Source organism: Hypanus sabinus, chromosome 5, assembly GCF_030144855.1.
Source record: "Hypanus sabinus isolate sHypSab1 chromosome 5, sHypSab1.hap1, whole genome shotgun sequence".
Taxonomy (NCBI): Eukaryota; Metazoa; Chordata; class Chondrichthyes; order Myliobatiformes; family Dasyatidae; genus Hypanus; species Hypanus sabinus.
Window position 1 is genome coordinate 142,938,931 of NC_082710.1, and position 14,962 is coordinate 142,953,892.

Consider the following 14,962-nt stretch of genomic DNA (forward strand, 5'->3'; position numbering starts at 1 on the left):
GAAAGTTTAGACAAATAGGGCTAGCTCACGTAGGCAGCTTGGTTCTCATGTATGTGCAAGCCAATTTCAGTGCTGTATGATTGTGCGATGCTTTGCAAAGTGAAAATGCTTTGCATTTGTTAAAGTGTAAACATGAGATTCTGCAGGTGCTAGAAATCCAGCACAACACGTGCAAAATGTTGGAGGAATTCAGCAGGAGTCTGATAGGAGAGAAGAGTGGTCTATGGGAGAAGGGGAAGGAGGAGGAGTACCATAGGGAGGTGATAGACAAGTGAGAAGAGGTAAGAGGCCAGGGTGGAGAATAGAAGATGAAGAAAGGGTGATGGGGAAAAAAATTATGAGAAAGAGAAATCAATGTTCATACCATTGGATTGGAGGCTACCTAGATGGAATATGAGGTGTTGCTCCTCCACCCCGAGAGAGGCTTCATTGTGGCAAAAGAGGCGGCTGTGGACTGACATGTCAGAAATAGGGACAGGAATTAGTGGTTAACCATCAGGAAATTCCACTTACAGTGGATGGAGAAGAGGTGCTCAACCAGCCAGTCTCCTTATTTATGTTGGGAATCACCAGTGTAGAGGATGCAGCGTCAGGAGCAGCAGATACAATAGACAGTCACAACACATCTCTCAGGCTCCCCTGTCACTTCTTGTCCTCCTCCCACCCTACCTTCCCTGTATACCCCAACCCTCCCCCTCAGACATCACTAACTCTCCGCCCCCTCTGATCCCAGCTCTAATCTCTGCTCTGTCTTCGCCATTCCCTCTGACACTCTCCTCTGAGGCAGAACATTCTGGCCTCAACGAGGGCCTGGCTTTTGTCTCCCTTCACTCACACCTCTTGAGTTCTGCACCCGCTAAAACACTGAGCTCTGCTTTCGTTGTCACCTCCACCAAGCCCACTTCTTTGGCAAGAATTACTCGCCCTTCTCCAACCCCTGCACCCCCCCCCCCCCCCCTCCAGATACCACGCTCTTGATTTTCTGTCTGCTCTGGATCTTTTCATGTGTAATTACCAGCTCAGCTTCAGCAGCCCTCTCTCCTGGATCCTTACCCCTCTGAATGCACTGCCCTCCACACGCTCTGCTCAAATCCTAACCTTGCTATCCAACTTGCAGACAAAGGTTGTGCTGTTGTCATGTGGCAGACTCATCTCAACATTGTTGAAGCCAGATGGCAACTTTCAGGCACCTCTTAATTACCCCTTGAAAGGGGCCCCCACTCGGAACCATCAGAAAATTACCTCTGACATCATCCCTAACCTCATCCACTTTGGATAACTCCCTCCAAACTTGCCCCATGCTGCACGTTTCTACTTCCTAGCCAAGATCCATAAACCTGACTGCCCAGGTAGGTCCATTGCCTGCTCCTACCCCACTGAACTCGTGACCATATACCTCGACTCCATACTGTCTCTCTTGGTTCAGTCCCTTCCATCTACATTAGCAACACTTCACATGCTTTCGATCTCAACAATGTTCAGTTCCTTGGCCCTGACTGCCTCATTTGTTTTTTCACCATGAGCATGAAATCTCTATACACTTCTTTCTCCCATCAAGCAGACCTTAAAGTGCTCTGATCTTTTCTCAACAAAAGACCCAACCGGTTCCCCTCCACTACCACCCTCCTCTGTCTGGCAGAACTGGTCCTCACCCTCAATTTCTCCTTCATCTCCTCCTTTTTCCAAACTCAAGTGGTAGCCATAGGCCCCAGCTATGTCCACATTGGCTACATAGAACAGACCATGTTCCAAGTCAACCCTGGGGACGGTCCCCAACACTTCCTGTGCTATATTGGTGCTGCTTTATGTACCCATGCTAAGTTCATGAACATCATCAACTTTGCCTCCAACTTCCACCCTATCCTTAGATTCACTTGGTCCAATTATGACACCTCCCTTCCCTTTCTCGATCGCTCAGTCTCCATCTCTGGAGAGAAAATGTCTACCAACATCTTATATAAACATACTGCTATCTTGACCATACCTCTACCCACCCTGTCTCTTGTAAAATTGCTATTTGCTTTTCTAAGTTCCTTCATTTTCACTGCATCTGTTTCCAGAGTGGAGCTTTCCTTTCCAGAACATCAGATGTCCTCGTTCAAAGGAGAGTTTCCCTTCCTCCACCACTGATGATGGCCTTACCTGCATCTCCTCTATTTCTCAGACATCTGCGCCCACACTTTCTTCCCTCTGCCTTACAGTTTTTCTCGTCCTCACCTACCTCCCCAAGAGCCTCCGGATCCAACGCATTATTCTCCCCCCCCTCTGCCATCTTCAACAGGATCCTACCACCAAATGCTTTTTTCCATCCTCCACCCCTACCCATCCCTGTCGTCCCATTCAGGGCCCCAAACAGTTCTTCCAAGTGAGGCAGCACTTCACCTGTGAATCCTTTGTCTGATGTATCAGTGCTCTTAATACAGCATCCTCCACATTGGTGAGATCCAACATAAATTGGGGGCTGCTTTGTTGAGCACCTCTGCTCTATCCACAAAGCAGAATTTCCTGATGGCCAACCATTTTAATTCCTGGTCCTATTCCTGTTCCAACATTTTGTCCATGGCCTCCTCTTGTGCCACATAAGAAACAGGAGTAGGCCATCCGGTCTGTCGAGCCTGCCCTGCCACTCTGTAAGATCATGGCTGATCTGACCATGGACTCATCTCCACCTACCTGCCTTTTCCCCATAACCCTCAATTCCCCTACTATGCAAAAATCTATCCAACCTTGTCTTAAATATATTTACTGAGGTAGACTCCACTGTTTCATTGGGCAGAAAATTCCACAGATTCTCCTCTGGTTCGGAAAAGCAGTTCCTCCTCAACTCCGTCCTAAATTTAGGCTATGAGGCTATGTTCCCTAGTTCTAGTCTCACCTATCAGTGGAAACAACTTTTTTGCCTCTATCCCTTTCATAATTTTATATGTTTCTGTAAGATCTCCTCTCATTCTTCTGAATTCCAGTGAGTACAGTCCCAGGCGACTCAATCTCTCCTCATTGTGTAGTCCCCTCATCTTTGGAATCAACCTGGTGAATTTCCTCTGCACCTCCTCCAAAGCCAGTAAATCCTTCAAGAAAGGGGAGTTATCTTCCCCCTTCCTACCCACTCCTGAAGAAGTGTCTTGGCCTGAAACGTCAATGTTTATCCTTTACCATAGGTGCTGCCTGACTTGCTGAGTTCCTCCAACATTTTGTAACTTAACATATCAGTGGTTCATGTGAAGAGTGAACCTTTTCATTGAAACTATAACTAGGGTCTTTTTTTTTAATATAAAGTTGTCTGTTGGCAAGATAAGCTTACATTTGAGTACCTTAGCTTGAATAGACAGCTTGGTAAGCACAGGTGTGATGGGCTGAAGGAGCTGTTTCCATGGTGATTCTGACTCTGGCTTATGTTCTGGCTCAGTGGCATTTCCCTGCATTAAACCTATATCTGTTGGTCTCCCTTAATTTTGAATGAACTCAATGTCTGAGCCTCCAGAGCCCTAGGAAGTGAGAATTCCCTCTTTAAGAACAACATGCTAACCTTGTTATGAATTCATCAGCCCCTTATTCTGAGATTAACTTCTTTGCTTGAATGTCATCAGCCAAGGAAAATAAACTTCTTACCTCTATTTTCCTGGTTAAACCAAAGTTATTCTTCATCACTATATTTTACTGAAGAAATCTTGATCTGGTCATTACTGCAGTGCTGCTTGCACGAGCTGGCTGTGTGCAGCTGGGACACTGTGTTCCCTTTACACCAGCTGCTAGTTCCAAGAAGAGCTTCATGAACTATAATGAGGTTCTGAAAGGTGCTATGTAAATGCAATTCTTTTCCAAGGTGAAGTCAGCGCCAAGCAGAGTAATGAAAATTCCCTCGACCTTCCTTGTAGATGTGCATTTCATTCCCATTTATTGTTTTAACAAAGTAAATGACTATTATATTCTTCCAGCAGGAGCTAAGTATTGTGTGAGTTACTTCTGGCTGCAACACATGAGAAATTGAAATGCTTTTTTGAGGTTAAAGAGAATTGCTTATCTTTGAAGGATCTGACTTTGTATATATTGGTAAATTCCAATCATTCACAGTCACAGAGAATGGAAACAGACCTTTCAGCCCAAGTTACCCATACCAACCAAGACTTCAATCTGTGCTAATCTCATTTGGCCCATATTACTCTAAAACCAGGGGCTCCCCACCTTTTTTTTATGCCATGGAGCTTCACCGTTAACCAAAGGGTCCATGGACCCCAGCTTGGGAACCACTACTTCAGATCTCTCATGGCAAACTTATCACAAAACTATGCATCTGAGGGATTTGCATGGTTATGAAAAAAACTCTTTAAGTTCAAAGGAAATTCAAGTTCAGTAGCTGCTGTTAAAATGGCTAGCAGTTAATAACCAGAAATAAAAAAATCTGGAGGATGTAAATTGCAACTTAATGTACAGGCTCAGTATAGAAATCGCATTGTGGATAGAAGTTCAGTGCTTCAGATATCAGCAGGTTGCTACTTTTTTAAAGTACTTTGGGGGGGGTGCGGTTTATCTGTATTATCAAATAAAACACTACGGCACCATGTAAGGAGATGGAGTGGTTAGGTTTTAAGGGGAACCAAAGAGTTGGAGCTTCAGAGAAATCCCAGAGTATGAGGGATTTTGGGGTCCTGGTGGCTTGGCCACAAATGATAGAGTGAAGAGGGGTGGTGCACATGTAACCCGAAATAAAGAGAGCATTTATATATGCCCCAAGAGGATTGGAGAGGTACACAGTCAGTGGGGTCTGTTGTGTTGGTAAATTTGTTTTGATTGTCTGCTTTTGTACTTGAGTAAGGCAGTTTGTGCATCTTCCAAACATGTTAATTCTGTGTCCCATTCATGTGGCTTTCCTCTAGATTCGAATGCTGGCTGCTAGGGCTGCAGCAGCTTTTGTTCTGGCCAATGAGAACAATGCTCCCTTACAAAAACACTTTGCTGACATGCTGCCTGGAATTCTGCAGGTAAGGAGTTTTTCTTTCTGCATGACATTTACCACTCTGCATCTATTTTTTTTTAGATCATCACTGGTACGAAGTTTGCAATAGCAAACTCATTCCAAATAGCCAAGGGTCTGAGCAATAGTATGTGTGTCACCTGACTATTTGCTGTTGGTAAGAGAATTCTGACTAATGATTCGAAATGCAATATTGATATAGTTACTTCTAATTGAGAAGTTGGATGGAGGCAGATAGGGGGTTGGATTCTAACCAGAGAATGGTTAGAATTTGAAACGTGCAACCTTATAAAGCAACTAAGGCAAATACCATGGGTGTATTTAAGGGGGGCATAAGCCAAATTTGAAGGAGAAAGGAATTGAATGTATTGATAGGGGAAAGAGAGCAGAGATGACTTGTTTGTGGACCTGCATAGAGTTTCTGGTCTGAAAGCCTTGCTTCTGTGCTGTCCTTCCAGGTAACTCTTGCGTTGTCATTATTCGTTGTTTCATAGAACAAATGTACCACACTGGGCAAGACATTTGACCCATGATGTGTACCAGTCTTGATGCTTGTTTATACTAAATGTTTTCCTTCGTGTTTCATCAGATTCCTTCCATTCCCTTCACACTCATCCATTTATCAAAATCCAGCAAACTGCCTGCTTTCCACTACTACCTTTGGTAACCCATCTCAGCCACTTATCATTTTCTGCCTTTTTTCATATTTAAAAAAAAACCTGCCCTTCACATAGATTTTAAATATTCCCCTCTTCTCTTCTCCTCCCTAACCCCCCCCCACCACCACCACCAAATAACCTTAAAAGTCTGTCCTCTGGTGTTTGACATTCCTGCTCTGGAGAAAAATATTTGACTGTCTACTCTATCTATGCCTCTCATAATTCTATAAAAAAACCTAATATTTCATGCAACACACACAAAATGCTACTGGAACGCAGAATCTATAGGAAGAAGCACAAGTCGACGTTTTGGGCCAAGACCCTCGTGAGACGTCAACTGTGCTTCTTCCTATAGATGCTGCCTGGCCTGCTGCGTTCCAGCAGCATTTTGTGTGTGTTGCTTGAATTTACAGCATCTGCAGATTTCCTTGTGTGTGCGTTTTTAAATACTTCATGCAACCATGCATACTTTTGAGTAGTAAATGTTACACTGAAAAGCAATGTATGTCACCAGCATCTTGTAATCAAGAGATTCTATACACAAAGGTAAAATATCCAAAGATGCTTTGTAGGAATGTAATCAGATTAATGTAATACTGCAGAACAATAGAGCTGGTTTCTATGATTGGCTGAAAGGATGAGAAGAGGATATTTTTGAGGACCGAGGGGATGAGGGCAAGAATTGTAGAGCCTGGGACCTGGGCAGCTGAAGACAGGCCTGTGGAGAGGTGAAGAAAATTAAGGACGTACAAAATCTTGGGAGTTCTGTAATGGTGATGTAGGCTTGAACAAATTTGGGTGTGTTCTAATAGAAAATATGGGAAATATTCAGTATCTATGGAGAGTGAGAGAAAGGTTAATGTTTTGGGTCAAAGAACATTCATCAGGAATTGAAACAATTGTTTCTATCTCCAGAAGTGTTATCTATTGTGTTTTGCAGAATTTTGTATTCAGCATTTTATCCTTGAAATGAGTGAGGGCGTTAGAAATGATATCAACTAATACACCTAATTTTTTTAAAAAAGTAAGGTGTTGGATTGTATATTAATTTGTTTTGAAAATACATGTTGCTGTGCTTCTCTGACATAAGTTGCTTTGTTGGCCTCATGACTTTGGTTGCAAATATGTTAATAATAAATACTTTGTCATTGTTTTTAGGCTGTTAATGACTCCTGTTATCAAAATGATGATTCTGTGCTGAAGTCATTGGTGGAGCTTGCAGACACCACACCAAAATATTTGCGTCCTCATCTTGAACCAACATTAACGTTGAGCCTCAAGGTAAGCCCTGTAAAGATTTCTCTTTATCCTAATTAAATGTATGCAGGTGAATGTGTGTATAAATGTAACCTCTTCAGGAGTGCAGTTGTTTGGATTTGGTGCTTGTGTATCAAACGTGCAGCTATTTGCAGCCTGGTTCCTTGTGTGTCTCTGCTTAGTATTCACAGATGAATATTCCTTAAGATGTCCTAATTGGAGCTTTGTATTTTGAAATTTTAGGGGACTTTTATTTTAGCATGACCCAGCACAGAATACTGCAGTAGAGTGACAGATCTGTTAAATTAATAGGTTATTAATTTGAAGCCCTTGACAGATGATCTTGAGGCACAAGTTCAGATATCTTAATAGAAGCTAATTAAATAAATCTAGAGCTATTTAGTTACTGCCTTTGACTGTGACTGTAAAATTACCTTAATGCTTTTTTAAAAAAAAATCCATCTGTTTACTGCTGTCTGACAAGGATGGCAAGATGACACCTTTTTCATCTGGGCTGTCTGACTTGAGGTCCATGTAACGTTGCTGCCTCCTAAATGCTCCGTTTGAAATGGCCCTCCAGGAGAGTATTGATAGTCTGGAGTTTGACAAGCAATCACTTACAGATTCAAAATATATATGCTTAATCAAAAACATCTGTTCAGTAAATCTTTTTTTCTTGAAAAAGTAATCCACCACCTTTAATGTGAGTTGCGTATTTATGTGTTGATATTTAGAACATAGTTGGCTTTAATGGAATAATTTTAACTCTAGCCACTGATTGTTATAAATTAGTAAAATGGTACCAAGCACAAGGAAGAAGGAAAGGTGTGTGTTGATTGTTCCAGAATGCATATTTGCCATTGGGACTTAATTTAACTGTCCAATGATAGTTGTGCCTTAAAAAAACATAACTTTGTTTCGTGGTCTTTGGAAAAGGTTTGTTAATGGTGATGTGCCCTTTCTAACTTACAGCTCTGTGCAGACACTAATTTGCAAAATATGCAACGCCAGCTGGCATTAGAAGTAATCGTAACTTTGTCGGAAACTGCCTCTGCCATGTTAAGAAAGCATACCAATATTGTGTCACAAGCCAGTAAGTAATGGGTGGAATTTCATAATACTCATTTGATTGTCAAGTGAAGTGTATAGATCCTATAAAATTCTTGACGGTGATATGGCTCAGTCTGCCTTTTGTAGGTGTTTACCTGCCACTTGTGCTCATGTTACCAGTCACTTTTACCAACTGCTTTCATTAATCTTATGCAATCAAATATTGAAGATTGAACCTATTTCTTCTCTAAATCTCTGAACCTGGTGAATTTGTTTTGCAGCTCTTTCAACAGAAATCTTGATTGCTATTCCTTCTTAATTTTGCTCACTTTTTTTAATCCTTTCTTTTGATCTGTCAATTACCAGCATTTTGCTTTAAAATGCTTTCCAGCCCTTGACCCACCATAATCTTTTGTCTTCCCCACTTAAGCTTGTACATGTCCCACTGCAGGAATGTGAATGTGGCTGGTCTGTGCCTGGCTTGACACTTGTGTGCTAAATCTACATATCTTTTATTCCCCGATGAGCCTGTGATTTCAATCTTTGAGGCTGACCTGACGGCGTCCTTCAAGAGGGTGAAGCCATGGAAAGCATCTGGCCCAGATGGGGTACCTGGCCAAGTATTAAAGACATGTGCTGATCAAGTGGCTGGAATGTTCACTGATATATTTAACCTCTCAGTTCAACAGTCTGAGATACCCACCAGCTTAAACCAGGTTTCAATTATACTGGTGCCCAAGGAGAATGTGGTAACCTGCCTCGGTGACCATCATCCGGTAGCACTTACATTCACTGTGATGTTTCGAGAGGTTGGTAATGAAACATATCAACTCCTGCTTTAGAAGTGACTTGGATCTGCTCCACAACAGGTCCACAGCAGATGCCATCTCATTGGCTCTTCACTCAACCCTGGGACATCTGGACAGCAAAGTTGCATACATCAGGAAGCTTTTTATCAACTACAGCTCAGCATTCAATACTACCATCCCCTCAAGTAAAGTCCTTGGTCTCAATACCTCCTTGTGTAATTGGATCCTCTATTTCCAAACATGCTGATCCCTATCAGTTCAGATTGGCAACACCTCTGCAATCTCCATCAGCACAGGTACACCACAAGGCCTTGTGCTTTGCCCCCAGATCCACTCCCTAAGCTCAGCTGTAAATCCATATTTGTTTGCTGAGGACACCACTGTCCTAGGCTGAATCAAAGGTGGTGATGAATCAGAATATAAGAGAGTGATTGAAAATCTGGCTGAGTGATGCCACAACAACAGACCCTCTCAGGAAGACCAAGGAGCTGATTATTGGTGTCAAAAGGAGGAAACAGGATTTAAGTTCCTCGGTGTTATCATTACAGAGTATCCATCTTGGGTCCCAAATATGAAGAAAGCACAGCAATGCCTCTGCTTTCTTAGAAGTTTGCAAAGATTTAGCATGACATGTAAAACTTTGAACTTGTATAGATGCATGGTGGAGAGTGTATTGAGTGGTTGCGTCGCGTCCTGGTATGGAAGCACCAAAACGCTTAAACAGATAATCCTACAAGTAGTAGTGGATACAGCCCAGCTCATCTGAATGTAAAACCCTCCCAATCAATGAACACATCTACACGGAGTGTTGTACCAGGAAAGCAGCAATCCATCATCAGGGAACCCTATCAACCGAGTCATGCTCTCTTCTCACTGTTGCCATCAGGAATATGGTACAGGAGCCTCAAGACTCTCATCACCAGGTTCAGGAGCAACCATTACCCCTCAACCATTGGGCCTTTGAAACGGTGGGGGAACTTCACTCAACTTCACTTGCCCCATCACTGAACTGTTCCCTTGAGCTGTGAACTCGCTTTCAAGGGCACTTTGTCTGGTGCTGTCTGTTTATTTTTTAGTTTTTATTATTGTTACTTCTTTTGTATTTGTGCAGTTTCTATTTTGCACATTGGTTGTTTGTCTCCCCTGTTGGGTGTGCTCCTTCGTTGATTCTATTATGATTCTTGGATTTACTGAACACGCCTGCAAGAAAACAAATCTCGTGGTTGTAAATGGTGACGTATATTTACTTAGAACTCTCAGCTGCTGCATTCTTCCTATATTGATGTATGGCTGCAAGTCATGGACCATCACAAATGCAAAGGGGAAAAAAACGAATCAATGCAGCAGCGATGTGGTTCCTCAGAAAAATGCTATACATATCATATGGACAGGATAACCAATGAAGAAGTTCTACAGAGAACGAAAACAAAATGTACATTACTTAAAATCAGATAACAGCAATCAGAGTTCCTTGGACACATCATGTGAAGAGAGACATTAGAACATTTAGTTACAACTGGAAAGCTGGAAGGAGAAAGAAGCAGAGGCAGACAGAGAATGAAAATGATAGATTATTAACATCATGGTTAGAAATGGGGGGGCAACAACTACAGTTCGGAGGGTTAGGGACCTTGATGGATGGAGAGACGAGGTCACTCATGCAGAACGGCAAGGCACCTGAACTGATATGTACTTTGTTAATAAATTTACTTTGAGCTGTTTGCGTCAGTTTTTTTAAATGTATATTGATATACCATGTTAGAGGAACTGCACATTTGTAAATTAAATAAGAGTAGGAGCTTGCTATGGGTTTGGGTAATATACCTAGTTAATGCAAACCACAAAATAGCCTCAATGCATTGGGGAAGGTACATCCTAACTTAAGAGTAAATGAGTGAATGTTCTGGTTCCCATACAACTTCCATGTTTAAAGCCAGATCTTTTCGTCACCTAAATTTCTAGTCCCTAACTATTACTGGAAATTGGCAATCATTCTGAGCAAATTGAAAACAATGTAATGTTAACAACAGTGAGTTATAATGCAGCTGGGTTTTTTGATATCCTATGGAAACTCCCAAGTTCTCAATCAAAACATAGCATTAGGGCTGGAAAGTTTCTCCAGATCATGCAGTGAGGGGAAGAAGGTTTTATATGATGCAAATGTGTATTAAATCAATTCTAATTGCTCAAAGCTGTAGGGCTTCATTGGTAAGTGTTAGCTGGTTATGTTTTCATGTTCTGGCTTGAACGTTATTGCCATCTTAAGAGTGGTTTATCTCAGCATCAGGGGTGTAACCAACAAACCATATCTCTGTACATTCTAGATTTAGTAAATCTTTTTTTTTTGTTGTTTTGTTCAACTAGTCAAGTCACTGTGCAAAGTCAAAATCAAAGTACTTCTCTTGAAATACTTGTTGACATTGTAGGAAAAAATGCTGAATGGGATGTGTTTGGGAAGAAAGTACTAATTACAGTAAACTATTCATGTGCAATTTTGGACAGGCATGTGTGAATGATAAAAGCAATAAGCAGTTATGTATAATGATTCTAAAGTTATTTAGTCACAAGTGCTATTGTAAACAGCAATTTGCTGTTTTCAGTCTTTTTCACCCTAAAATATCTTGCTTCAGTTCCTCAGATGCTGGCAATGATGGTGGATTTAGAAAATGATGACAACTGGTCAAATTCAGATGAGCTTGAAGATGATGACTTTGATAGGTAATTCGTGTATGATGACATTTTTTAATACAGCAAATATGTTAAGGGTGTGAATCCAACAAATCTGGGCCATCATATTGCCATAATACAACTACAGCACGGAAACAGGCCATCTCGGCCCTTCTATTCCGTGCCGAACGCTTACTCTCACCTAGTCCCACCTACCTGCACTCAGCCCATAACCCGCCATTCCTTTCCTGTCCATATACCTATCCAATTTTTTTTAAATGACAATATCGAATCTGCCTCTACTGCTTCTACTGGAAGCTCATTCCACACAGCTACCACTCTCTGAGTAAAGAAGTTCCCCCTCATGTTACCCCTAAACTCTCAACTCATGTCCTCTTGTTTGAATCTCCCCTACTCTCACATCAACTCTATCTACCCCCCTCATAATTTTAAATACCTCTATCAAGTCCCCCCTCAACCTTCTATACTCCAAAGAACAAAGACCTAACTTGTTCAACCTTTCTCTGTAACTTCTGAAACCCAGGTAACATTCTGGTAAATCTCCTCTGTACTCTTGTTGACATCTTTCCTATAATTCGGTGACCAGAACTGTACACAATACTCCAAATTTGGCCCCATCAATGCCTTGTACAATTTTAACATTACATCCCAACTCCTATACTTAATGCTCTGATTTATAAAGGCCAGCATACCAAAAGCTTTCTTCACCACCCTATCCACATTAGATTCCAACTTCTGGGAACTATGCACCATTATTCCTAGATTACTCTGTTCTGTTGCATTCCTCAATGCCCTATCATTTATCATGTATGTCCTATTTTCATTAGAACTACCAAAATGTAGCACCTCACACATCAGCATTTAACGCCACCTGACATCTTTCATCCCACTCTTCTAACTGGCCTAAATCTCTCTGCAAGCTTTGAAAACCTATATTATTCACAATGCCTCCTATTTTAGTATCATCTGTATACTTACTAATCCAATTTACCACCCCATCATCCAGATCATTAATGTATATGACAAACAACATTGGACCCAGTACAGATCCCTGAGGCACACCACTAGTCACTGGCCTCCAACCTGACAAACAGTTATCCACCACTACTCTCTGGCATTTCCCTTCCAGCCATTGTTGAATCCATTTTAATACTTCAATATTAATACCTAACGATTAAACCTTCCTAACTAACTAATCGTTCAGTACGTCTCATTTTTAATTTTGACACGTCAACAGGGTCACAAAATCTGATTGGTTAATGCTTTACACTGGGCGGATATAATTGAAAAGTACTTGTGTGAGTGACTTTCATCCTGGCAACATCGGAACGTATTTGTCTGTGGCAGGAAAGAAGATTAATGACAACTTCACAATCTAAATTTTCTTTCTGTACTCTAACAATTTATGTAACTCACTGCAGGACTATTTCTTCTGATTTCTTTTCAATTAATTGCTAATGGTCACATATGCTTGCACAGAGATTGCCAATAATCCTGTTATTTCAATGGAAGATGGATGTTCCCTCTCCTTATGGGAACAAGATGGGCTTACTGCTGCAAAATCATTCTGACCCATGCATCTAACCCACAGTGAGCCCCAATCACTCCAGAGCTGAGTGACTCAAAGTATGTGTACCATTTCCATCTGAAATGCAAAATGGATTAATTTTAACAGATCTTGCTGGACTGTACATACTGAAGATATTTCCTTGTGGGGAAACTTGGAGCTAGTGGTTGCATATGAGAAATGATATTGACCATTGCAGTTAGATCAGCTTTAACTGTACTGAATGGAAGAGCAGCTGCAAGGAGCCAAGTGACCATCTCTGGCTCCACTTTTGTTTTATCAAATGTGTTTTCCACCCCTCTGGCCTTTCATGCTCTAATGTGTTTGACTATACGCCTTATGGTGCTTTACCACGTAAGTGCAAGTTATTAATTAAGTAGAATTTTCCTTTTGAAATTGGAATAAAGCTGAAACTTTTTCCAATTCCAAAGTTCAGACACACAATCCCCAACATTTCAGAAGTTTGATTTGTTGAAAACTGTCCAGCGAACACTGAATACAGCACTGACTCACTACAGCTTGAGTCTTAGTCCTTGCTATGACTGACACCATGCAGCCCCTGCGCTGTTACAGGCAGCATCACAGTCCACACCAAATGCAGCTGCTTCAGTTCCTCTGCCAATGAGCAACTTGCTGATACGGTAGATCTGCAAGACAGTCTTGCAATCATTAAAAAAATACATTTTAAAAAGACAATAACACTTCTGGTTGACCTGTAGAAGCTGCTGTGTCAGAACACACCACCATCTTGCTGGAAATTCTTCTATACTTGGGTTTGGGTTTAAAACAGTTATAGACATTATCCTTTAAACATAAGCTTTTAATATTCTGGCATAATTTAACATTTGAAAGCTTTGCCAGTAACTCAGTTCTCCTTGGAATCAAAAACTCCTTTTTCTCTGAATGTAGCAATGCTGTTGCTGGTGAGAGTGCCCTGGATAGGATTGCCTGTGGCCTTGGTGGTAAGGTAGTGCTCCCACTGATCAAAGAACATATCATGCAGATGTTACAAAACTGTGAGTATAATGCATTTAGTAATTTAGAAATCCATTCAGTGGATAACTACCTTGATCAGATCTCATACCTGCATAAAGAATATCTTAGTAAAATAAGCCATAACTGTATCGTGTTTAACAAGACACTTATCCTTTGAAGTAGTAAGTGAAGTTAACTGAGTGGTTGGAGACCATGTTCTTTCAGTTATGGAAGATTGGTTTCAAAGCTGTTTTGTGTAATTGTCTGTTCGCCTTTTAGAGTTGACATCGAGAACGCTGGAGGTAAGAAAAGCAATACTGCTATTGTAAAGTACAACAGAAAATGCTTAAAACACTAAACAGCATCTGAGGAAAGAGAAAGGTGGTTAACCTTTCAGGCATGAACCTCTTTGTTAAGACTTGGAATCATTATGGCAAATGGTTTCAAAGCTGAAATTTTTAACTTTCTCCTTCCACAAGTGCTGCCTGACATGTTAAATGTTTCCAGCACTTCACTGTTCCATATTTCCAGCATCTTCAATTGTTTCTAATTTCCAGTTCTGCTCTAGTTTAAGAACATTTTGCCAGTTTTTTTTTGACGTTACCAAAGACGCGGGTTTAATGTAAATAACTGCTCATGCTAACAGGCTCTAAGTTCTAGGTGGCTCTCTTCTCATGGCAACCAATGTATCAGTTATTGATTTGCCTTCAGAATTGAGCAAATTAAATAATGTGTACTTTGACAGTTTATTTGCAACTGGCAAATTGTTCTGTCTGTAAATTGTATCATTTATGCCCCATATCAATTAGTATAAGTTGTTCTACTTAAAGATTAGTTTAGATCCAAGGAATATTGCCATGTTGTGATACATTAATTTTTGTTAGAAGGTAGTTAGTCAACCCAGTATTTAGAACATAGAACATAGAATAGTACAGCACATTACAGGCCCTTCGGCCCACAATGTTGTGCCGACCCTCAAACCCTG

General features: G+C 41.1%; 1 protein-coding gene across 1 annotated transcript in view; it reads left to right on the plus strand.

Annotated features, from left to right (window-relative positions):
• Positions 1 to 14,962, plus strand: part of kpnb3 (karyopherin (importin) beta 3) — a 65,684-nt gene that overhangs the window by 23,151 nt on the left and 27,571 nt on the right. Inside the window, exons 6-10 of the mRNA XM_059970477.1 lie at positions 4,875 to 4,979; positions 6,790 to 6,912; positions 7,861 to 7,981; positions 11,378 to 11,465; positions 13,912 to 14,018. Coding sequence (XP_059826460.1) covers positions 4,875 to 4,979; positions 6,790 to 6,912; positions 7,861 to 7,981; positions 11,378 to 11,465; positions 13,912 to 14,018 — 544 coding nt within the window. The remainder of the gene's footprint in view (positions 1 to 4,874; positions 4,980 to 6,789; positions 6,913 to 7,860; positions 7,982 to 11,377; positions 11,466 to 13,911; positions 14,019 to 14,962) is intronic.